Source organism: Bos grunniens, chromosome 16 (assembly GCF_055505025.1).
Source record: "Bos grunniens cultivar Pamir isolate PY7600 chromosome 16, Bosgru_T2T1.0, whole genome shotgun sequence".
NCBI lineage: Eukaryota > Metazoa > Chordata > Mammalia > Artiodactyla > Bovidae > Bos > Bos grunniens.
The window spans coordinates 38043836-38069728 of NC_141180.1; the positions used below are offsets into that span (position 1 = coordinate 38043836).

Consider the following 25893-nt stretch of genomic DNA (forward strand, 5'->3'; position numbering starts at 1 on the left):
TTTCCTTTGAAATCCCAAAAGGACCACCTCTTAGAAGCATACACTGCCCTGTAGGACTATGGCATTTCCCCTAAGGCTAAGCACAAAAAAAAAAGAAGGCACAAAACTGAAGTTGCTGCAGATCAAGGTGATCTGCTATTAATTTAACTACCAACTAAAAACCTCAGTGCTTTAAGAGAAAACAGAATTCAGAGCCTCTCCAGCCTGTCATCCACAAGGTCCAGGGTAAAATAAAAACTTACTAGACATGTAACAATGAAGAAACAGGAACTGTGACTATTTCAGAGCAAAAAGTCAGCAGAAGTAGACTCACAGACCAAAATTTAAAAAAACAAAACTTTTTAACAATGAAAAATTATGTTAAAAGAACATACATGAAAAAAATGGATGAACAAATGAAAAGGTGGGCAGTTTCTGTAGAAATATGGAAGTTGTAAATAAAATGAAGCAGAAATCTTAGACCTGAAGAACATCAAGCCGGTCACTGAACTGTCACTGAATGAGGTTAACAGCAGATTGGGCACAGGAGAAGAAAGGATCAGTGATCTTGAGGACAGGCTGGTGAAAATCATCCAAACTAAAGTACATAGAGGACAAAAGGTTGGAAAACAAGACATTTCTCAGTGACCTGTGACAGAGCATCCACTTGCTTAACATATGGATAATTGCAGCCCCATAAGTTGCAAAGAATGAGGTAGGGAAAAAAATTGGATGTTGACTGAAAATTTTCCAATTTTCATTAAAGCATATCCACACTCAGAGCAATCTGGAAAGTATGGCCAACCCCAAGGAGAATAAATACAAAGAAAATTACATTTAAGGTATATCATAGTGAATCTGCTAGATACTAAAAAAGAAAAAGGGAATAGTGATTAGAACGATGACTGACTAACAGTCCAAAGCCATGTATCCAGTAAACAATGGAATGCCGTCTTCAAAATGCTGAAAGAAAAAACTGTCAACCTAGAATTCTATACACAGTGAAAGTATCAATCAAGCATGAAGAAATATGTTTTTAGATTAAAGTTGAGAACAGTTGTTGCCAACAGACATGCATTGTAATAAATATCAGTAGAAGACCTTCACACTGAAGAGAAAATAATGTGAGATAGAAATTTAGATCCTGAAGAATAAACAGCTTGAGGAATATGAAGCACTGTGGTAGATATAAAATGCTATTTTAATTTTTATTCTTAAATTATGTAAAACTAAGATGTTGCTGGACTTACATACACACACATAACCATAGCACTAAGACAGAAAAGGATGTGAATGAAATTGTTGTTTCTTAATAAAATGTATTAATGCATACAATTTGGCACATAATGTTAAGGTTCTTAATCCTGGAGGAGGAAATGGCAACCCAATCCAGTATTCTTGCCTGGAAAATCCCATAGACAGAAGAGCCTGGTGGGCTACATTCCATGGGTTTGCAAAGAATTGGACACAACTGAGTGACTGTGCATGCATGCAAGGGTCTTAATATGTAAACAGGTGTAGTATTAATTCAGAGTACTCTGATGAGTTAAAGATGCATCTTATAATTCCCAGAAGAACCAGTTTAAAAAAATACAAAGAAATATGTCTAAATATCTATTAGAGGAGACAGAATGAACTACCAAACATTCCTTATTATTATTTGTGCATTCTTTTGTGCTTAAACAAAATAAGCTTTTAAAGCTTTTGAGAAAATTTAAAATAATTGGGATTTTTATTAGAATTGTGTCAAACTTTTCTGATTTATTTTGATACCCTTTTATTTCCCTTTGCAAGGTTTTTATATACATCTAACTCGCCTTAAGATTATTTATTCATAGTAATTTTATGTTTCTTGTTGCTACTGTGAAGCAGTTTCTTTTCATTTTACTTTTTAATTATATATTACTACTGCATAGAAGTGCTACTGAATAAAAAATATATATATACATAGCCATCCCATTAAACTTTCTTATGGTTAAATTGATTTTTCTAGATATATAATCATGTTGTCTTCAATTGATTATTTTGTGACCTTCTTTCTAGTTCTTAGACATTTTAATGTCCTGCCTTATTGCATGGGATAGAACTTCAAAAATAATGTTAAATGTTAATGGTAAAAGTGGTAATGAGTTTTATGATAAATAACTCTTTTAAAAGAAAGGAAAAGATGGATTGTCACCAGTTGTTACTAGTACCTCTTTAAAGTTATTAAAAATCTGCAGTCAGTTAAACACTAATAAGCTTTATTCACATTTACTCACACACAGAACAGATATTCAGTGATGCCCATTTCAAGTCAATCAGTGTTTTAGGTTTCTGGGGAAACGTCAATGAATAAGACAGAGACAATAAAGTTCAACAACATTAGAAAGCCATACAAGACAAAGCTATCTATGTTTAGACAACCAGAAAAATATATAGATGGTAATCACTATTATAGATAAAATAGATATTATATGGATAAAAATTACTATATATATAATATTTAGTAATCTAAATATTACTAATAAATCTAAGTATTCTTGCCTTGAGAACCCCATGAACAATATGAAAAGGCAAAGATAGAACACTGAAATATGAACTCCCCAGGTTGGCAGGTGCCCAATATCCTACTGGAGAAGAGTGGAGAAATAACTTCAGAAAGAATGAAGAGATGGGGCTAAAGCAAAAACAACACCCAGTTGTGGATGTGACTGGTGAAGGAAGTAAAGTCCAATGCTGTAAAGAACAATATTGCATAGGAACCTGGAATGTTAGGACCATGATTCAAGGTAAATTGGAAATAGTCAGACAGAAGATGGCAAGAGTGAACATTGACGTTTTAGGAATCAGTGAACTAAAATGGATAGGAAGGGGTGAATTTAACTCAGATGACCATTATTTCTACTACTGTGGGCAAGAATCCCTTAGAAGAAATGTAGTATCCCTCATAGTCAACAAAATGGTCTGAAATGCAGTACTTGGATGCAATCTCAAAAATGACAGAATGATCTCTGTTCATTTCCAAGGCAAACCATTCAGTATCACAGTAATCCAAATCTATGCCCCAACCAGTAATGCTGCAGAAGCTGAAGCTGAACAGTTCTATGAAAACCTTCTAGAACTAACACCCCAAAAAGGTGTCCTTTTCATCATAGAGATTGTAATGCAAAGTAGGAAGTCAAGAGATACCTGGAGTAACAGCCGAATTTGGCCTTGGAGTACAGAATGAAGCAGGGCAAAGGCTAATAGAGTTCTGCCAAGAGAATGCACTGGTCATAGCAAACACTTTCTTCCAGCAATACAAGAGAAGACTCTACACATGGACATCACCAGATGGTCAACACCGAAATCAGATTGATTATATTCTTTGTAGTCAAAGATGGAGAAGCTCTATACAGTCGGCAAAAACAAGACCAGGAGCTGACTGTGGCTCAGATCATGAACTCCTTATTGCAAAATTCAGGCTTAAGTTGAAGAAAGTAGGGAAAACCACTAGACCATTCAGGTATGACCTAAATCAAATCCCTTACGACTATACAGTGGAAATGACAAATAGATTCAAGGGATTAGATCTGATAGAATGCCTGAAGAACTGTGGCTGAAGGTTCGTGATACTGTACAGGAGGCAGTGATCAAGACCATCCCCCAAAAAAAGAAGTGCAAAAAGGCAAAATGGCTGTCTGAGGAGGCCTTACAAAATAGCTGAGAAAAGAAGAGAAGCGAAAAGCAAAGGAGAAAAGGAAAGATATAAGCATCTGAATGCAGAGTTCCAAAGAATAGCAAGGAGAGATAAGAAAACCTTCCTCAGTGATCAGTGCAAAGAAATAGAGGAAAACAATAGAATGGGAAAGACTAGAGATCTCTTGAAGAAAATTAGAGATGCCAGGGGAACATTTCATGCAAAGATGAGCTCAATAAAGGACAGAAATGGTATGGATCTAACAGAAGCAGAAGATATTAAGAAGAGGTGGCAAGAATACACAGGAGAACTGTACAAAAAAGATCTTCATGACCCAGATAACCGTGATGATATGATCACTCACCTAGAGCCAGACATCCTGGAATGCGAAATCAAATGGCCCTTAGGAACCATCACTACAAACAATGCTAGTGGAGGTGATGGATTTCGAGTTGAGCTATTTGATATCCTAAAAGATGATGCTGTGAAAGTGCTGCACTCAGTATGCCAGCAAATTTGGAAAACTCAGCAGTGGCCACAGGACTGGAAAAGGTCAGTTTGCATTCCAGTCCCAAAAAAGAGCAATGCCAAAGAATGTTCAAACTACTGCACAATTGCACTCATCTCACACACTAGCAAAGTAATGCTTAAAATTCTCCAAGCTAGGCTTCAACTGTACGTGAACCATGAACTTCCAGATGTTCAAGCTGGATTTAGAAAAGGCAGAGGAACCAGAGATCAAGTTGCCAACATCCGCTGGATCATTGAAAAATCAAGAGAGTTACAGAAAAACATCTGCTTCTGCTTTATTGACTATGCCAAAGCCTTTGACTGTGTGGATCACAAAAAATTGTGCAAAATTCTTCAAGAGATGGGAATACCAGACCATCTTACCTGCCTCCTGATAAATCTGTATGCAGGTTAAGAAGCACCAATTAGAACTGGACATGGAACAACTGACTGGTTCCAAATTGGGAAAGGAGTATATAGTCAAGGCTATATATTGTCACCCTGCTTATTTAACTTATGTGCAGAGTACATCATGAGAAACGCTGGGCTGGAAGAAGCACAAGCTGGAATCAAGATTGCTGGGAGAAATAGCAATAACCTCAGATATGCAGATGACATCACCCTTACAGCAGAAAGTGAAGAAGAACTAAAGAGCCTCCTGATGAAAGTGAAAGAGGAGAGTGGAAAAGTTGGCTTAAAGCTCAACATTTAGAAAGCTGAGATCATGGCATCTGGTCCCATCACTTCATGGCAAATAGATGAGGAAACAATGGAAACAGTGAGAGACTTTATTTTGGGGGGGCTCCAAAATCACTGCATATGATGACTGCAGCCATGAAATTAAAAGACACTTGCTCCTTGGAAGAAAAACTATGACAGACTTAGACAACATATTAAAAAGCAGAGACATTACTTTGCCAACAAAGATCCATCTGGTCAAAGCTATGGTTTTTTCAGTAGTCACATATGGATGTTAGAGTTGGACTATAAAGAAAGTGAGTGCTGAAGAATCGATGCTTTTGAACTGTGGTGTTGGAGAAGACTCTTGAGAGTCCCTTGGACTACAAGAAGATCAAACCAGTCAATCCTAAAGGAAATCAGCTCTGAATATTCATTGGAAGGACTGATGCTGAAGCTGAAACTCCAATACTTTGGCCAACTGATGCCAAGAACTAACTCATTGGAAAAGACCCTGATTCTGGGCAAGGTTGAAGCCAGGAGAAGAAGGAGATGACAGAGGATGAGATGGTTGGATGGCATCACTGACTTGATGGACATGAGTTTGAGCAACCTCTGGGAGTTGGGTGATGGACAGGGAAGCCTGGAGTGCCGCAGTCCATGGGGTCACAATAAGTCAGACACGACTGAGCGAGTATCAGTTCAGTTCAGTCGCTCAGTCATGTCCGACTCTTTGCGACCCCATGAATCGCAGCATGCCAGGCCTCCCTGTGAATCGGTATAGAAAAGTGCTTCTGGCCAGGGTGATCAGAGAAAGCTCTGGCAGTGGAAGACAGAATCCAGAACAGCTGACCAGATCTGAGAAGCCCTGGGAGAAAGCTACTGCGATCGCTGGAGCCCCAGGGGCAGAAGACTGGGGAGTGCAGGAACTGGTGGGCTGAAAAACAAAAATAGTGCGCCTTAGTGCAGGGTGTATTCATGTCAAGGGGCTCCTTGGAGGTTCTAAAGAGATTCTTCAGGGGCAAAGAGGAGATCAAGAAGGTGGGGTTCTGTTTTCTTTCCATGTTTGAACTGGCCCTCCCCAAACCTGAACAGCATTACTTTCATGTGTGTTGCATATCTTCTGTTTGTTTATCCTTTCTGCATCTGCCAGGTACCAGTAGACCCTGAGCACTGTTCTAGGTACTGGGAATATAGCAGTTCATAAAATCACCCCGTATCTCTTATTTGCATTGAGCTTATGTTCTAATGTTGGGGAAGAAGGGAGACAGCAGTGAGTAGAATAAAAGGTAAATCAAATGTGAGTAGAGTAAGAGCAACAAGTGGAAGGTTGCAGTTTTAAATGGAATGCCTTGGGAAGGCCCTACTAAAATGACATGTGAGTGACCTTGAAGAAAATGAGGAAGCAAGCCATACAGAGTTCTGGGGAGAAAGAGTTCTGGGAAAAGGGAACCTCTTGTGTAGAAGCCTGAAGAAGGAGCATGTCTGGGAAATTCTAGGAATGGAAAGGAGGCCAGTGGGTAGGCAAGGTGAGTGGGTCATGGTGAGAGGTAAGCTCACAGTGCTAACAGGAAGCGAGGTTGTACAGTGAAGTCTTGACCTATGTGAGAACTTCAGTTCTACTTTTAGTAAAATGGAAAATCATCAGAGGATTTTAAGTAGAAGAGTGATATAATCTGACGTAAGCTGTAACAGGATTGCCCTGGCTGCCCATGTTAAGAATGGAGGGTTGGAGAGCCTGGGTTGAGCCAGGAGAATTCCTTAGATTTCTAGATGTTTTTTGGAAGTAAATCAACAGAATATCCTGATTTGTTAGCTCTGGAATCTGAAAGAGAAATAGAAATTAATGTTAACTCCAAGGCTTTTATGGATGTGAAAGTTGGACCGTAAAGAAGACTGATCGCTGAGGAGCTGATGCTTTCGATTGTAGTTCTAGAGAAGACTCTTCAGAGCCCATTGGACAGCAAGGAGATCAAACCAGTCAATCCTAAAGGAAATCAACTCTGAATATTCCTTAGAAGGACTGATGCTGAAGCTCCAATACTTTGGCCACCTAAAGCGAAGAGCTGAATCATTGGAAAAGACCCTGAAGCTGGGAAAGATTGCGGGCAGGAGAATGGGGCAGCAGAGGATGAGATGATTGGATAGCATTATCCACTCAATGGACATGAATTTGAGTAAACTCCAGGAAATTATGAAGGACAGAGAAGCCTAGCGTCTGCAGTCAGTCCATGGGGTCACAAAGAGTTGGACCTGACTTAGTGACTGAGCAACAACAACCAAGGTTTTTGGCCTTGTGACTAGAAGGATGGAGTTACCATTAACTGGGAATGGAGCAGTTTGGTGAAGCAAGATTTGGAGCTCAGGGTTAGACATCCGTACCTTGAGATTGCTCTTAGACATTCATGTGGACACATGGATTAGTATGAGGAGAGGTCTGAGCTACAGGTATAAATTTGACAGTGCTAACTTCTTGATTTTGATAGTTACACTACAATTATGCACGAGCATGAGTTCGTCCCTACCCAAACCAGGAAATGAATACTGAAATATTTAGGGGAAGGAGGGTATCATGTGTGTAATTTAGTCTCCCAAACAGTTCAGGGAAAATAATTATATAGACAAGTTGATAGATAGAGAATAAGAGCACAGAGTTATAAATTTAACATTTGGAGAATCTGGGTGAAAGATATAAGGGTTCTTTCTACTACTATTCTTGTACCTTTTCTCTAAGCCTGAAATTATTTGACAATAGAACACTTTTTAAAAGCAAAGGATACATTTCTAGATAAACAAAACTGAGAGAATTCATTGCCAGCACACCTGCACTGAAAGACACTCCTGGAGTTTTCAGGCAGAAAGAAAATGATCCTGCACGAAGACACAGACACAGGAAGAAAGGAAGAGCAAAGAAAAGGGCAAACAGAGATCAGTATTGGCTGTGTGAAATAATGTTTAAAATACATGTATAGGGACTTCTCTGGTGGTGCAGTGGCTAAGACTCTGCACTCCCAATGCAGGGGGCCTGGGGTCAATCCCCCAGTCAGGGAACTAGATCCCACATGCTGCAACTATAGATCCTGCATGCCATTTTTCCTCTGGAGCAGCCAAATAAATAAAATAAATAGTTAAAAATAAAAAATAAAATACATGTATAATTGAAGTGTATGACAGTAACACAAAAAGTTAAAGGGTGGAGTAAAAATGTTCTGAGTGTTAGGATTCTTGGTGAAGTGGTAATTTCTCATTTACATAAAATTTTATCAAGTCAAGGTTGTATCATGATATCTAGGGCACTAGTTCTCAAACATCTTAAAACCTGAGGGTCCTCCACCAAACACCACAGTAATTATCACTGTAGACAACATCATCCACCGATATGTGCTAAAATTAGAGAGTGAATGTTTGAAGCAAAGTAGCCAAGTTATCTCCTGCGCACCCCCCTCCCCGCCCCACCACTTCCAAGCTATTTAATAACTACAAAAGGAAGAGCGTAACTTTAGAGAAATCCATCAAAACCTACTTCAACTAAAGTTAATAGAGGGAAAAACAAAATTTTTAAAAGTTGGCTTGAAGAGAGAAAAGAGGTTGTTAAATGGGTCAAAAGGGAAGTAAATTGTAAGATGAAAGATATAAACCGTAAAATTTCAGTACTTACATTAAATGTAATTAGACTAATACTGCCTTAAAAGCAAAGTTGATCAAGATTGAATTTTAAAAAAGCTAAGCCCCCTTCGGTGCTATGTCCAACAAACACCCCTTTAATGAAAAGAAAGAATTAAAAATAAAATGATGGAGAAGGATACCATTCAAATGTTAGCCACAGGAAACTTGATATTAAAATATTATACAGTTCAGTTCAGTCGCTCAGTCGTGTCCAACTCTTTGCGACCCCATGAACCACAGCACACCAGGCCTCCCTGTCTATCACCAACTGCTGGAGTCTGCCCAAACCCATGTCCATCCAACTATCTTATCCTCTGTCGTTCCCTTCTCCTGCTCTCACTCTTTCCCAGCATCAGGTTCTTTTCAAATGAGTCAGCTCTTCGCATCAGTTGGCCAAAATAAGGAGTTTCAGCTTCAACATCAGTCCTTCCAATGAACACCCAGGACTGATCTCCTTTAGGATGGACTGGTTGGATCTCCTTGCAGTCCAAAGGACTCTGAAGAGTCTTCTCCAACACCACAGTTCAAAAGCATCGATTCTTCGGCACTCTCACATCCATACGTGACCATTGGAAAAACCATAGCCTTGACTAGACAGACCTTTGTGGACAAAGTAATGTCTCTGCTTTTGAATATGCCATCTAGGTTGGTCATAACTTTCCTTCCAAGGAGTAAGCGTCTTTTAATTTCATGGCTGCAATCACCATCTGCAGTGATTTTGGAACCCAAGAAAATAAAGTCAGCCACTGTTTCTGCCATCTATGGGGTCACACAGAGTCAGACACGACTGAAGCGACTTAGCAACTGTTTCTCCATCTATTTGCCATGAGGTGATGGGACCGGATGCCATTATCTTAGTTTTCTGAATGTTGAGCCTGGAATGCAAAAGTAGGAAGTTAAGAAACACCTGGTGTAATAGGCAAATTTGGCCTTGGAGTACAGAATGAAGCAGGGCAAAGGCTAATAGAGTTCTGCCAAGAGAATGCACTGGTCATAGCAAACACTCTATTCCAACAACACAAGAGAAGACTCTATACATGGACATCACCAGATGGTCAACACTGAAATCAGATTGATTATATTCTTTGCAGTCAAAGATGGAGAAGCTCTATACAGTCAGCAAAAACAAGACCGGGAGCTGACAGTGGCTGACTGAACTCCTTGCCAAATTCAGACTAAAATTAAAGAAAGTGGGGAAAACCACTAGACCATTCAGGTATGACCTAAATCAAATCCCTTATGACTGTACAGTGGAAGTGAAAAATAGATTTAAGGTACTAGATCTGATAGAGTGCCTGATGAACTATGGACAGAGGTTTGTGACATTGTACAGGAGACAGGAATGAAGACCATCCCCAAGAAAAAAATGCAAAAAAGTAAAATGTCTGTCTGAGGAGGCCTTACAAATAGCTGTGAAAAGAAGAGAAGTGAAAAGCAAAGGAGAAAAGGAAAGATATACCCCTTTGAATACAGAGTTCCAAAAAATAGCAAGGAAAGATAAGAAAGCCTTCCTCAGCGATCAGTGCAAAGAAATAGAGGAAAACAATAGAATGGGAAAGATTAGAGATTTCTTGAAGAAAATTAGAGATACCAAGGGAACATTTCATGCAAAGATGGGCTCAATAAAGGACAGAAATGGTATGGACCTAACAGAAGCAGAAGATATTAAGAAGAGGTGGCAAGAATACACAGAAGAACTGTACAAAAAAGATCTTCACGACCCAGATAATCACGATGGTGTGATCACTCACACTCACCTAGAGCCAGATATCCTGGAATGTGAAGTCACGTGGGCCTTAGAAAGCATCACTACGAACAAAGCTAGTGGAGGTGATGAATTCCAGTTGAATATTTCAAATCCTAAAAGATGATGCTGTGAAAGCGCTGCACTCAATATGTCAGCAGATTTGGAAAACTCAGCAGTGGCCACAGGACTGGAAAAGGTCAGTTTTCATTCCAATCCCAAAGAAAAGCAATGCCAAAGAATGCTTAAACTACCGCACAGTTGTACTCATCTCATACTCTGGTAAAGTAATGCTCAAAATTCTCCAAGCCAGGCTTCAGCAATACGTGAACCATGAACTTCCAGATGTTTAAGCTTGTTTTAGAAAAGGCAGAGGAACCAGAGATCACATTGCCAACATCCGCTGGATCATCAAAAAAGCAAGAGAGTTTCAGGATAACATCTATTTCTGCTTTATTGAATATGCCAAAGCCTTTGTGTGGATCACAATAAACTGTGGAAAATTCTGAAAGAGGTGGGAATACCAGACCACCTGACCTGCCTCTTGAGAAACCTGTATGCAGGTCAGGAAGCAACAGTTAGAACTGGACATGGAACAACAGACTGGTTCCAAATTGGGAAAGGAGTACGTCAAGGCTGTATATTGTCACCCTGCTTATTTAACTTATGTGCAGAGTACATCATGAGAAATGCTGGGCTGGAAGAAGCACAAGCTGGAATCAAGATTGCCAGGAGAAATAGCAATAACCTCAGATATGCAGATGACACCACCCTCATGGCAGAAAGTGAAGAAGAACTAAAGAGCCTCCTGATGAAAGTGAAAGAGGAGAGTAAAAAAGTTGGCTTAAGGCTTAACATTCAGAAAATATCAGACACGATAGACTTAAAAGTCATGTGAGAAAGAAATTTCAGAATGGTCCACCACCAGGAAGATTTAACAATTCTAAGTATATCTGTCCCTAATAACATAGTCTCAATATGCACAAAGCAAAAATGGACAGATTAAAAGGAGAACTAGACAAATCTTATCATAGTGGAAAGTTTTAAAAGATTACCCTCAATACTTGATGGAACAAACAGACAAAACAGTCAGGATTGTAGCAACACAATGAACAGAATTTTCATATTGCATATATGTAAATATACCATATTTACAGACTTCCCTGTGGTACAGTGGATAGGAATATGCCTGCCAGTACAGGGGACTCAGGTCTAATCTCCGGTCCAGGAAGATCCCACATGCTGTGGAACAACTAAACCCGTGTACCACAACTAAATGGTTCTGTGCTCTAGAGCCACTGCTCCACAAGAGAAGCCACTACAATGAGATGCCCGCATACCACAACGAGTGGTAGCAGCTAGAGAAAGCCCATGCGTAGCAATGAAGACCCAGCGCAGCCAAAACCAATTAATAAATAAAAAAATAAATATACCATATTTATATAGTTTTATATAAAAATTATACATACATAGATATAAAGACTGTTCCCAATAAAGACAGTAAATATACAGAAAGATGTTCAACCTCATTGAGGTTGTCAATAGAGAAATGGAAATTAAAATCAGAATGAGATAAAAACTAAGAACTTCAGTGTGGGATGTACTTTTGGCCTAAGTGTCAGTTGCAAGTCACTTAGGAAACTGTTGACAGCATCTGTTAAAGCTGATAATATGCATACCCCATATGGTCCAGCCGTTCCCCTCTGAAATATATGCATAAGGATCTTAATAGCAGTACTAATTAGATTGTTGTTGTTCAAAACTGGAAACAGATAAATTGTGGTTCATTCTTACCCTATATAAGAATAGTACATAGCAGTTAGAATGAACCAGGGCTGAGGGCAATGGCGAGGATGAATCTCTCAAGCATAATATTGAATGGAAGAAATCCTTTGTAAAAGGATGCTTTCTGTGTTACTCCATTTATATAAAGTTCAAAACTAAGTAATCTTGACCAGTGGTATTAGAAGTTAAGCGGCAGCTGTCGGGGGAGCAGGGGGGACACCCCTGAAGCTGTTCTGGCTCTGATCTGAGTGGTAGTTACCTGGACGTCTCACTGGGTGAAAATTCATTAAGCTGTACACTTAACATTTGCATGCTTTTCTGTATGTTTATAGAACCCAAAGAAATGTTTACTTAAAGCTACAGTGAGACCATCTTTTTTCCTTTCAGAATGACAAAGATAAAAGGCCTTGGTAAGATCATATAGGCAAAATTGTGGGAAACAGACACGTGCACACTGCTGGGAATGTAAGTGGAAATAACCTCTGCGAAGGGCAGTTTGTCAGTGTTTATCAAAATTAAAACTGCACGTATCTGAAGATCCCCTGGAGAACGGAATGGCTACTTCCAGGGACATACTTGCAAATGTACAAGGCCTTATATTGGGACTTCATAACAGTAAAAGTTCACTAAGGGCCAAGTTAAGTTATGGTACATCCGTGTGACAGAATACCTCATAGCTGTTAAAATAGAGTGGGAGGGCTCTACAAATACTGACAGTATGGAATGTGCTCTGAAATATAGCAAGGTATAAAGCAGTATTTGTAACATTCTATTATTTGTATTAGAAGTAATTATGTGTGAATATAAATATTAATATATACATATGCATGTAGTCATGTATGGATGTGAGAGTTGGACCATAAAGAAGGCTGAGCCCTAAAAAAAAAAAAAGAAGAAGAAGGCTGAGCCCTTTAGATTGATGCTTTTGAACTGTGGTGTTGGAGAAGACTCTTGAGAGTCCCTTGGACAACAAGGAGATCAAACCTGTCAATCCTAAAGGAAATCAGTCTTGAATATTCATTGGAAGGACTGATGCTGAAGCTGAAACTCCAATATTTTGGCCACCTGATGTGAAAAACTGGCTCATTAGAAAAGACCCTGATGCTGGGAAAGATTGAGGGCAGAAGGAGAAGGGGACAACAGAGGAAGAGATGGTTGGATGGCATCACCAACTCAATGGACACGAGTTTGAGCAAGCTCCAGGAGATGGTGAAGGACAGGGAAGCCTGATGTGCTGTAGTCCATGAGGTTGCAAAGAGTTGGACACAACTGAGCGACTGAACAACAAGAACATATACATGTGTAATATATGAAATATAAGAAAAAGTGAAAAGTGATAGTCGCTCAGTCATGTCCACAACTCTTTGCAGCCCCATGGACTGCAGCCTGCGAGGCTCCTCTGTTCATGAAATTCTCTAGGCAAGAATACTAGAGTGGGTTGCTATTCCCTTCTCCAGGGGATCTTCCCGATTCAGGGATTGAACCCACGTCTCCTGCGTCGGATTCTTTACCATCTGAGCCACCAGGGAATTTCCCTATATATAAAATATATGAATATATGAAAGCAATTTCATATTCATGGACTACCTATAAAAGGTGTATAGGAAACTAGCAGTAGTGGTGGCCTCTGGGAGAGATAACTAGTTGGCCTGGTGGCAGGAGTGGGAAGGAGACTTAACTTCCCATATAGCCTTTTGCATCTTTAGAATACAGAATTGGACTATGGGGATATAGCTGGGACTTCCCAGGTGGTGCAGTGGTAAAGAATGCGCCTGCCAGTGTCAGGAGACAAGGGGACATGGGTTTGATCCCTGGATCAGGATGATCCCCTGGAGAAGGAAATAGCAACCCACTCCAGTATTGTTGCCTGGGAAATCTCATGGACAGAGGAGCCTGCTAGGCTACAGGGCATAGGGTTGCAGAGTCGGATAGGACTGAGCAACTGAAGACATACATACAGACACATGAGAATATATCTATTAAATATTAATTTTCAAAATAATTGTTCAAAATCCCTTAGAAAGATGTGATGCAGGAGACCAGTGTCTTACCTTTCAATAGGTCCAGTACAGCCTCATTTTTCTTCACAGTGAAACAGATCTTGGGTTTAACGGCAGATGATATGATTGGCTTCGCATAGGGGCCCCCAGTTTTATGGGGAGAACACCTTGCAGCACGGTGCTCAGGCCGCCCGGGTATGGGATGAACTGATGAATGGGTAGTAAATTCAGACCTCCTGTCTTGTGTTCACTTGACGACTCAACGCTCGTTGAAAGAAAGGGTGGGCCTCTCTATACTATTGATAATGTAATTTTTCCTTCCCTCCTTCCTTCAGAACAAGGATAAGTCGAATTCAGATTAAGTTAAAAGTGATGCAACACTGCTTCCTTTCGTACTTTTAAAAAATGTAATCATCTGATGCTGTGAATATAACATCTGCTTTTTTATGTCTTAATGTATTGAAAGCATTTTCTCATGCCATCACAAATTGTTCATATGACTGTGAACGTTTGAATAGTATTACAGTACTCAAATGTGTGATAATTTGCCTAATCATTCCTCTTTGGGCATTTATGTTGTTTAAATTTTTGGTTATTATTCAAAAATGGCAACAAGCCACCTTTGTATATTAGTCTAATACTACATTATTTTATTATTTCTTAGGAGTAAAATAGTTGTTAAAGGTTGTGAATATTTTTAAATACTCTTGAGATAGAATGCTGAGTCGTCTTCCAAGAACTGCTCGGTTTGCTCTTCCATAGCACCCTTGCCAGCTTTGGGTATTCTCATGCAAAAAGGTCATTTTTAATTTGAAAAAACTCAGTCTTAATAATTTTAGCGGTACATTGACTGATACGCTTTTCTTTATTTTCCATGTTTTCTGTAGTTGAACTGTTATCTTTATCAATAGGTAGATGTAACTGTATATTAAATGTCATCTGTCTATATATTACAATATTACAGGTAGTATATTATAGATAGGAGACAGCCAAAATACTCATCCAATATAAGAAATTGGGGGGAAGAGGAAAGCTGCCATTTCACAGGTAGGATAGGTGAGGTCACCACTCTCACACATTGCCTAGCAAAGTAAGCACTCAAATATTTATGGATATGGTTGAGTGTGTGTGTGTGCTAAGGTGCTTATGGTTGAGTACTTAATATTTTTCTCTAATAATGAACTACACTAATAATGTAGTGTAGAACTACACGAATAACGTTAACAGTAGTAACCAATACCAGATTCATTTGAGCTACACATAGGTGGTGACAAAGTAATTTATTGACCCATTAGAACATAACATGTTTTGTGTTCATATCAGATTAATATGAGGACTTAAAAAAATCTGATAGCTGCATGGTAATTTAAAACTCTAGGAAACAAGTTGAATGGCAAATAATAAACCTTTCTGATCATATGTTTATGATTCAAGATGTAAAAGAAAACCCCAGGTGAACATTGAACTTTTGTAGCATTCAGCTGAGTGACAGAGTGTACCCTCGGTGCATGGAACTCTTGTGACAGGGTTTTCTTTAAGGAACAAAAATCTCCGTCTTGGTTTGCGCCCCACAGTACAATTGTTTCCCAAATCAGGCTGTTTCGAGTAACATATGAAACAGCGTATGGCTATCCCTCCCATCCCAAAGCAAATGTTTGTTTTGTTGCAGCAATGGAAACATTTCCATTGGTGAAGCAAATATTTAGAGCTGAAAGAAACATTTGGGCAGCCAGGATGTGTCAAAATAGAACAGATGCCTGCCTTTCACAAAATACAATTAAAAAAAAAAAAGAAAGCCACCTTGTACTTGACTGCTGATGTTACAGCCACAATGGGTTATGCAAGAAATTAGATGCTGTAAATGTCATTCTAATCTGATCTTCTCGGCACATCTCTGCACCTTCTTCTTCCTTGGCTTTTCTCTTCCAGAAAATGGGGATAATCATTCCAAGTGATTTTGTTCACAATTAAGTTTCCTTTTTCCCTCCAAATATTTTCTTTGTTCTTAAAAATTAATTTATTCTTTTGAGTCAGAAATATGTTCACATGGAACAACAATACACAGTGAAAAGGCCGCCTTCAGTCTATGTGCCCAGCTAGTCTCCTCTCCACCGGGGACCAACGTTACCTGTTTCTCATCAGTCTTTATTTTATGCTTATACACATGACTAAACAGATGTGTTTGTGTGTGTGCATACTTCTATTCTTTTTTTTTAAAAACATAGAGGTTCCATTCACCCTTCATCTAGTTTTCCCCATGTTCCATTTATCCTTTTTGTTTTTCCTCGTCTTTGAGACGGTTGGTTCTAAGAGTTTGCTTGTTTAAAATGCACTGTGTCAGGTAGCAGAGTGGGGAGCAGGCAGGTCAGGCTGCACTTGCTCCATCTCTCCAGGGCGGTAAGAAGAGTGCTGTGTTGGGCTTCTGGTTCTGCCCTGGGTCTCACCATCGCTGGCAATCAGTGCCCCCTCTCCCTGCTCTATTCTCTCCACCTGTAAAACAGAAGGAAAGGAAAAGAAAAAGAACAGGTTAGATGAACTTCAAGTTTTCTTCCAGATCTAAATTACTTTGGTCGTCAAAGGTGAAGTTTTCTTTTTCTTTAAACAAACTTCACTTCCTCTTTTAAAAGGAGTGGAAGAGTCAAGGATGGTTAAAGGTGTTTATTAACTTGGCCTTCCTATCTATGCACAAACATACATCTAGCTTCCTTGGCCTTCGGTGTTCAAGTAACAGTGATCCCTGATATTCCTACTCCTCAGTCCTTAAGACGTACTTCCTCCCCAGGACTTGTTCACTGCCCAGTGGGAAGGGCTGGCTTCCCAGCCTGTTGCCAGGAACCTGCAGGGTTAGCTGCTGCTGTCCAGCACAGCCAGCAGCAATGTTTGTCGGGCTTTGGAATTGATGATCATATATGAGAAGCAACCCCTGTTTTTGTTTTTAATTTAGCAGACAGGGATTAAGAGGGAAAAAAGGCAAAGCCTTTAGAGGCTGGATCTAAAAATAGACATCATAGATGCTGATTGGAAACCCTCCCAGTCTTTCATACGAGAGATCTCAATTTGTGTTACACAGAGGGGCAGCTCACGTCTGTCTTGTTCACCAGTTATACTACTCCCCAGAGAAGCTCAATAAATTTTACAGGGAAGTTTCCTCCTCATGCGGAAGGAGCTTAAGCTCAGCGACTGGTGTGGCTGAAATAATTTAGGGCTCCAAGGGAATCCGTCCACCTTGTAGAGTAATGTAACAAAAGTAAATGTGCAGAAACTTTTGATCTTGGTTGATTTGGCCATGTCATCAGTGGTGCTGGGCTCTGGCTCCTATGACCCCAGCCTGTCTGATCTGGAATAAAACTGCTCCCCAGAACTTGCATTTAGTTCCACTGCTAAAATGACCCTTTGCCTGATTCACTCGCAGTGGTTGTGGAGCTTGCCTTCTGGGGTTCTGCCGTTTCCACCACTAGTCCTTTGAAGCCTCTGAACTTGGCTGAGTTTTTATGTTTCCCTTTTGCCTCTCTGAGCGGCACAAAGAGCCTCTCTCAGGGACATTAAGAAAGCAGAGCTGCCTTCTCTGCTTAGACTGATGGTGGACCAAGCCTGGCGGGCTCCTCAGTCTGATCTAGTGGCGCAGTAGCTTTTGCACTGGCTTTTTACTCAGTGATTTATACTTGGAGACGTGGCTGGGTGATATCCAGTGTCCTTTTGTCTTTGTGTTTATTTTTCTTGCACATTTAATGTATTTAAAGGATATATTGTCTTTATGGTTCACTGGGATAAAGGAGGGGATTGGTGCAAGTTTTAATGAGAGGTCCCTGGCTCTCTGTGTTGAGATGAGAATTATATTCTTGGTTAGATATCTTTCTTTCCATAGGTGGCAGGAGGCACTGTTTTGCTGCTTTTGGAAATAGCATTTCTGCCTAACGATTTTTAGAAGGATACTGAGGACATTCAATTTCAAGGCATCCTCAGCAACTTTTCCTCCTGTTGTTGAAACTTTGCTTATTTAAGGAGAGGTGACACTGTTGTATCTTGTTCTTGAATTTACATATCAATATGAAAAGAGTGGAGACTGGCCCCACCATCAGATCAATTTTTATAAAAACTCTTTCTATTCAGAGTAATGCTGTTTGAAACTAGTTTTCTTAAAAACTGTTTTTTTGTTGCTTGGAAAGACTTAATCAGCGGAGGAGAAAGCATTTGGCTTATTTGCTTAATATTTTAACCAAGTGAATTAGACAGGTTGGGGGGCTGGGGGGAGGGAATAAGAAAGTGGGTGGGGGAGGCCCCATAAACAAGGTGATATATAATATTTTTTTTGTTCTCCTTTTAAATAAATACCGATCAGCTTTATGTTCAGAGACAATAGGAGCCGTTGGCTTAAATTTGCAGTTTACTGTATTTATGGCTGTAATATCAAGGTGCTGCCGTCGTAATTTCATGCCCCAATGAGAAGAGCAAGGTCGAAGCAAATGCTTCCATCGGCATCTGCTAACACACTAACTCATAAACAAGGCCCGGCTGGATCAGGTGGCACGGAATAATACAGGCTAATGAAATACAGCACAGCTTTCCATTACTGTTAGTTTTTACAGTGTCGTCATTACGTGTAATTTATGTTTAAAAAATTCAATTTTATACAAGGCACTGGGAAATAGGGGTCTACAGGTCATCCAACGACTTTTAGAGGCTCTGAGAGTCCTTATTGTACTCCACCATTCCAACAAAATGTTAATAAAATTAAAAAAAAAAAAATACTTTTCCCCCCTGTCTCCTCCCCTAACCTTTTCTGAGAGAGTTGATTTTTCTTTTAATTTGGGGAGTATTTTTAGCCAGCTGTCTTCTCTGCCTCATCTCCTCCCAGAGTGTGCCTGGGTAGATAACTAGTTGTGTTCTGAGAGAGGTGACCCTGTTCAGTTTCCCCGCATCCCAGATGAATCTCCCAAGTCCTGTAAATAGACTGAGATGAGGGCAGAAGACAGCCGAGTGGCCAGCCCATAACTGCTGCCCATGGCCATTGGACCCCTGGCCCTGTTCCCTGATCCCCGTCAGACTCCACATTTTTATTATAAAACTCGAGCTGGGCCGAACAGTGCTGTCGGGCATTCATCACCTTGCTTATTTCCCAGCTATTCCCTACCCCTGCTGTCCCGGTGGTTGTTTGACCTGAGGATACAGAGAACAGTGCTGCCTGCTGTCCTCTTGTCTCTCTGCTTCCCCTGTATGGAGCCAGGCAGTGCCCAGCAGATCCTTATTCTGACAAAGTCTGGTTTGGTTTTGTTTGCATTTTAATAGAAACCTTTAAACAATTTTGTTTATCCTCTAAGGGATAAAAATAAGCAGGTGTGGCAGCCCTGAGGCCATTGACTTCAGTTGCTGCAGCTTTATTAATCAGCAGAATGTAGCTTGCTTGTTCTGTCCTTTTAAAAGAATCCCACCCTGCAGAAAGTGTTGGAAGAGAAGTCCCTGCGCAGTGTCTACACGGGGCTTCTCCAGGGAAAGGAAAGCGTTCGGGGAGGTAGATTCCAGAGAACCGAACCCGAGAGGACTAGAAGTCCTCCTCACTCCTCCTCTACATCTGAGAGAGGCTCCCTCTGAATTCAGCACAGTTTTGCAGATCAGAAGCTGGGGAGAGGCTCCCTCTGAATTCAGTGCAGTTTTGCAAATCAGGCAGCTGGGGAGAGGCTCCCTCTGAATTCAGTGCAGTTTTGCAGATCAGACAGCTGGGGTCTTAAAGGTGAAATGACAAGAGGCAGGCATCCCGCTCTGCCTGCTCACCTTGGACAAGTCCCCTCATGTTCCTTTCTCCTCCTCTTAAGTAAAGCTAGCGAGGGGATGGGATAACTGAGCAGGACTTTCTTAGTTTTGCTCTCCGTCAATAACAGAGCTTAATTGTCATGTCACAGACTGGGGGAGGAGCTGGTAGCTCCTCAAATCGCTAGGTAGCAGAGGTGAAGACCCTGAGAGAGCATCAAAATGCAAAGTGCTAACGATATTAGGTCATGTCATTGACACCCCAGCTGAAAGGAAATGTTAGGCTTTCCTAAAATTGGTGAATTCTTCCAAAGGCAGCAGCTAAAGGATGACTTGAGGTGGGGTGGCGGGGGAGGAGGTCTGCCTGCCACAGGACGACGACACCCTTTTCTCCTGTCTGCTCTGCTCAGCCCTTGCTCAGTCCCTCTGCAGTTAGATTACTCCTTGCAGATAGCAATCAACTGGAAGGAAGTGTGTGTGTCTAATTTGCATGAGATTATTTAAAACAAAAAAAAAAAAGGTCTGCATTAGTCAGGGTGATGGTAAACAACCCAAAGAGATGCCTTTTATAATATAGCCTGTGTCTCAGCTTTCAGAGCCAAATATAATTCATTTACAATTGGCAGTTTCCTTTATTATTCCTTTTAACCTTTTGGATTCTGCAAGGTCTCTATCGAATCTCTCCACTGTTTGTCTCAGTGAGGGTGGGTGGAAACCTGGATGTCTTCCGTGTGGCCCCTGGGCAATGCCCCATCCATTTGTAAGGGCAGGGTCCTTTCAGCACCAGGAGCTGGTGACAGGGTAGGTAAGTGCTGTGTTCGGAGAGGAGTAACACTCCACCTCACCTCCAGCTCTGTGAGTCCCTGATGAATCACTTGAGTTCTGTGGAGTCAGTCTTCCCTAAGCTGGGAGACACTCCAGAGGAAAGGCACTAAGGGAAGCGTAGGCACCAGCCTGTGAGAGACCTTGGATTTATTTGATTAGAATATGAGGAGATGAGGTCGCTCTACCCTTGTCACTTGGTGGTGTTCAAAAAATTGTCCAGGTGACATTTGCAAGTTAGATCCAGGCGTTAAGTTCCCGTGTCATTTTGGTATAGCCGCATTCATTGGCTATTACCTGACCCTGATGCTGGGAAAGATTGAGAATAGGAGGAGAAGCGGGCGGCAGAGGATGAGATGGTTGAATGGCATGACCGACTCAATGGACATGAATTTGAGTGAACTCTGGGAGATAGTGGAGGACAGAGGAACCTGGCATGCTGCAGTCCCTGGGGTCTCAAAGAGTTGGGCACAACTTAGTGACTGAACAACATAGACGGAGTACTGGTGAGGGGAGTAGGGGAAGATAGATCAGTCCTCATATTTTAACAAAACTGAAGGCTTCAGGCATCATTTTGGAGTCTGCCTTTTGATGTGCTATAACTCTATGCCGTCATGGGAAGTCACCAGGCTGGAGACGGAGAGCCTGGGGTTTCATCTGCCATCACCAGGCTTTTACTACTAGGATTTGAGGCATAGTTTTCACCCTCCTTCAGCCTCAGTTCTTTTGTTTTTGTTTTTTGAGTCTGTCAAATAAGGTCGATGGTTCGGGTGATGGCCCAGCTCTGAAATTATATTGTTCATTGAGACTGTCAAAATGCTTCTCTTTTTAAAAAAAAAAAGAATAAAAATAATTCATTTTCTGTAACTAAATCAAAATCCTGCTTCTCCGGAGAACTGGGGATATCAGAACTCCAGCCAATGTAAATGTGACGCATCACATGTTAAGGTCTCTGTGAAACCAGAGCTTGGAAGGAAGTGCCGATGCCCTTTAAGCCGTGGCCGCTCTTGTGGGCTTGGCTGCAATAATGCAGGGAACACGTTTTATTAGGAAAATAGGCTTCGTCAGAGCTCCAGGCCTGAGGGCAGGACCACGGGCAGGGAGTCCTGTCCCTTTAACCGGCCCCAGCTCCCAGCACCATAGCACAGCCTGTAACTTGCCGTATATTTCCCCAGTGCTAAACATTATCATACTTGTTTATATTTGAAAGAGCCGAAAGGGAAAATGAGAATGCAACCAAATGCTCCTTTTGGGAGAATTACCCTCATTTGCAGCCAGCGACTGACAGGGCTCGCGAACCACCAGGTTTATAAAGTCCCGTCGTGAGCCAGTGACCAGCCGCTTGTGCTGATGCCGCAGGCGCCCTGTCTCTCTCGTGGCTGATAATGGGGGTGAAACCATTGATGATGGGGGTGAAACCATGTCCTTCCTACTGGAACCTGGAATAGGGCTCCCCTCCTAGCTGGAAGGACAGACAGGCAGTCAGCACCCGGGCTGGAGCCCGGGAGGCGCTCGTTTGGGGAAGCGTGTTCTTTATGTTTGCCCAGCTTGTCTGTCTCTCCTGCCCCTGTCCTTGGGAGGCCACTGCACAGAAAAACAGACCTTTTGCAACAAGCTGGGGCCTTAGGGAGGAGGAACATCCCCTGCCTGGCCCCACATACTCAAATTCAACTCTTGTATTTGAGGGTGCCATGGCCTTCCCTGGTGGCTCAAACAGTAAAGAATCTGTCCTTAATACAGGAGACCCGGGTTTGATCCCTAGGTCTGTAAGAGCCCTTGGAGAAGGTAATGGCAACCCACTCCAGCATTCTTGCCTGGAAAATTCCATGGGCAGAGGAGCCTGTGGAGCCTGGCAGGCTACATACAGTCCATGAGGTTGCGAAGAGTCAGACACAACTGAGTGACTGAACAACAGTAAGCACCAGTGAATGGTTCCTTTGCCCCCTGCCAGCCTCTCTTCTGCCCCTGATGTCAGCCTATTGAGAGGATGCTGCACTTACTTGGGGGACCCAGCAGAACTGAGACGCCATGGAGGAGTGGCCTTGCCCATACTGGCTGGTGTGCCAGGGTGAAGAGGACAGGAGGCACAGTGTTAAATGGGGAGGAACCTCAAGTGCTCAGTGCAGAGAGGAGAGATGGCCCAGGGCCATTTAGAATCGTCCAGGTATTCTCCTTTGACCACTTGTGGGGGGCGTGAGGAGTTTGAGGGGCAGCTGCAGCCAGCTCGCTTGCCAGCATGGTGCAGGGCAGCGCTGAGCTTGGGCAGCGCTTGAGCATTAATATGCTCCAGCTATTAGCCCCTTGGCACAGAGTGCAGGGCCTCACACTTTGGAAGATGCTGATCCTTAGAACCTCCTTGTACTTCATCTACCCCCAGGGGCAGATAGACCATGCTGAGGGCCTCTAATGGGGAGCTGCTGAGCAGATGTGGCCACACTCTCAGCTCGAGTTTAAAAGCTCTGTGTGGCGGCTGGGCTGGATGCCGGCATTCCCAGAACAGCCAGAGTGCTTTGCAGACTAGCAGAGGCCTCCCACCTGCTTCTCCCACTGTTAGCGCCTGGAGTACTTCTCTGTGCAGGATCGCTTCCCCGACTGCCCTGTGGAACAATCTCACACCTGTGTGCCACTCTTGACCATCCTGAAGCTCTCAATCAATTGATTGCGGCCTTCGTCTCTTCCCTGAGAGCCAGCATCCCCTGTCTGCCTCTGACCTGTTGAAATATCCCAGCTGTGCGCCCACTGGACGGGTGGTCTTCATGGGTTTTTCAGTTGCCTTTTATCCTTCCATGGGCAAATCCTCTCCACGTGTCATAGCCACTGCAGATGGCGCCCTGCTATTTCCTCATGTCCCAAGTGCACTGTGGTTTAGAGTGTGAGAGGATTTTTTTTTTTTTTTTAAGGAAAAAGAAAAACTAGCCAAAGGCAATATAGGCAGCCTGCAATAGGCTAGAGTAATAATCATCTGAAAGTTTGGGCCTGGCCTTGTTTTGATCTGTTTTCTTGTTTTATTTTCTTCTTTACATTCTATATCCCATTCATACTAATCACAGTCAGTCCTGATTTTTCTTTTTATTTCTGCATTTGTCATAAAATAAAGCAAATTATTCCCGTCTTCAGAAACGATCTAGACTAATTAGTCGTCTCACCCAATAATTAGTTTTTTGTTTCCCTGTCTGTTTTCATGCATTATTGTTAGTTTTTTCCCCTCTTTTTTTAACACCATTACAGATTAAAATGAGCCACATTTGCAGTTGATGGTATCTGTTTTCGGGGGAAGAATGGAGAATTGCAGTACAGAGCGACTTCAAAAGCAGCAATAAACTCAAGGATAAATTAAGGAAATTGAATGAGCCACATTTGGAAGCAGTGTTGAGGCTAATATTCTGTCGCTTAAGGTTAAATTGCAGCCGAAAGAGGTTCCGGAGAATCCGAAATCGGGGAAGCAACTTAACAGGATGCTAGGCGTCCTGTGACTCCAAGGTCTTTTCTCAAATGAAGATTTTGTTGCAGCCATGGACAGTGGCAAAAGGCACTCACCTGCAATTATGTCCTCTTCTCCCCCAGGGCTGACAGATGAAGAGATCGATTTGGCTTTCCAGCAGTCAGGCACGGCTGCCGATGAGCCTATGTCCTTGGGCCCAGCCACACAGGTGGTTCCTGTCCAGCCCCCTCACCTCATTTCGCAGCCATACAGTAAGTCACCTGCTCAAGCTCCTGCTTTAACCTTGACTGGGATTCAGGACTCTGGCCAAAGGGTAGTGCTTCACGTCTCTCAGACTCAGCAAACCAGGGGAGACTGGGTGTAGGAGATGGCTCTTGGGTTTTTCTAAAGTCCTCTTCTAGACAAACTTTTAAGTATGTGACAAAGGTTTAAGACATGAGAGACAAGAATAAATGAGTTTCTTTTTTTGTTTCAAGTATTTTGGTTTTGAGCAAGAATCTGTAAAAGTATTTATTGGTTCTGTTTTCATTTTCTTATATTAGTGCATTTTGCTTGTTGAAGTGTTAGTTGCTCAATAGTGTCTGACTCATTTTTGACCCCATGGGCTATAGCTCACCAGGCTCCTCTGTCTATGGGATTTTCCAGGCAAAAACACTGGAATTGGTTGCCATTCCCTTCTCCAGGGAGTCTTTTGGACACAGGGATCGAACCCAGGTGTCCTGTATTGCAGGCAGATTCTTTACCATCTCAGCCACTAGGGAAGCCCATGTTACTGTTTTGCTAATAAGAACATAAACATCTAATTTATGGATACATTCTTGTTTGGTCACTGAAATGATTTGTCTCCTAGTTTTATCTTTTAAAGTTAATATTAATAGGTTTAAGCTAGCCCTCCCTACCCCACCCCTCTTCTTCCTTCCTTCCTTCCTTGTCCTGGCTATACCACATGTATTTATATAATGGCAGTCTGTGAGAGAATTTCAAATTAAATGTGAACATCCTTTTTGAATGCAACTTTTAATTGTTACATGAGAACATGACCCATAAGAGGTTTTTGTTGTTGTTAAATGAAAAATGTTTTTAGGAATAAAGATTCTTTAAGCCAGTAATAAATGTACGCTTCCAAAATAGAGGCAGAACCCCATCTTTAAGTCACTTATGAAAAATCTAAAAAGCTTAAAATTGATTCCAAATCAATGGAAAATTGCTCAGTTTTGTGTGAAGACCTCAGCCTTGGATTTGCTGTCTTTCGAAATGCCTCTTCAATAATTGTCTATCTCAGAAGTTTTAATTTTTTCAACACATGCTTTTAAAGTGTTAGATATCCAATTTTAAAATGCACAATTTCAAATGCCAGACTCATTTTGACCCCCACCACATGACCTGGAACCACCTTCTGGCCCCCACTTTGCCGTCTTTCCCATAGACAGGGAGGTGCAGTCATCCTTATAGACAGCACAGGGACCAGGCAGTGGGTTAGAATCCACTTTGTGTGTTACAAGTCTCATTTAGACGTTGCCTTTCCTTTGACCCCTGGATAAGGCTGGGCAGTGAGGAGGTGCCAGGAACTCCAGTTGGTCTCATCCTTGGTCGCCTGGTCCTGCTCAGACCAGAGAGCCAGTGCAGGTGCCGAGCCTTGTCCCAGGGCCTCCGAGCCAGTGGGGTGCATTCGCCAGCCTGGGACTCCATTCTTCCTGGCTAACGTTCTTGTCGATCCATTGTTTTGCCTTGGGTCACTACACACACTCCGTGTTTCTTTTAAATCAAAGGCTGAATCTCTGCACTTTTTCTCCAGTTGTGTCCCTGGGCCCAGGGTTTGGTGGGATTCGTTGAGGACGGGTAGTGGCAGCTGGGGTGCAGA

General features: G+C 41.8%; 1 protein-coding gene across 9 annotated transcripts in view; it reads left to right on the plus strand.

Annotated features, from left to right (window-relative positions):
- The window catches only part of PEX14 (peroxisomal biogenesis factor 14), a 144568-nt gene that overhangs the window by 91143 nt on the left and 27532 nt on the right, over positions 1-25893 (plus strand). For 7 of the 9 annotated variants that reach the window (XR_015143382.1, XM_086344456.1, XM_086344450.1 and 4 more), the window contains one exon: positions 24155-24283. The exons of the other annotated variants lie outside the window; for them this stretch is intronic. Coding sequence is in view for 6 of the 7 variants with exons in the window: in XM_086344450.1 (XP_086200576.1) it covers positions 24155-24283 (129 nt within the window). In the remaining variant the exon portion in view is untranslated. The remainder of the gene's footprint in view (positions 1-24154; positions 24284-25893) is intronic. 9 annotated transcript variants of the gene reach the window in all.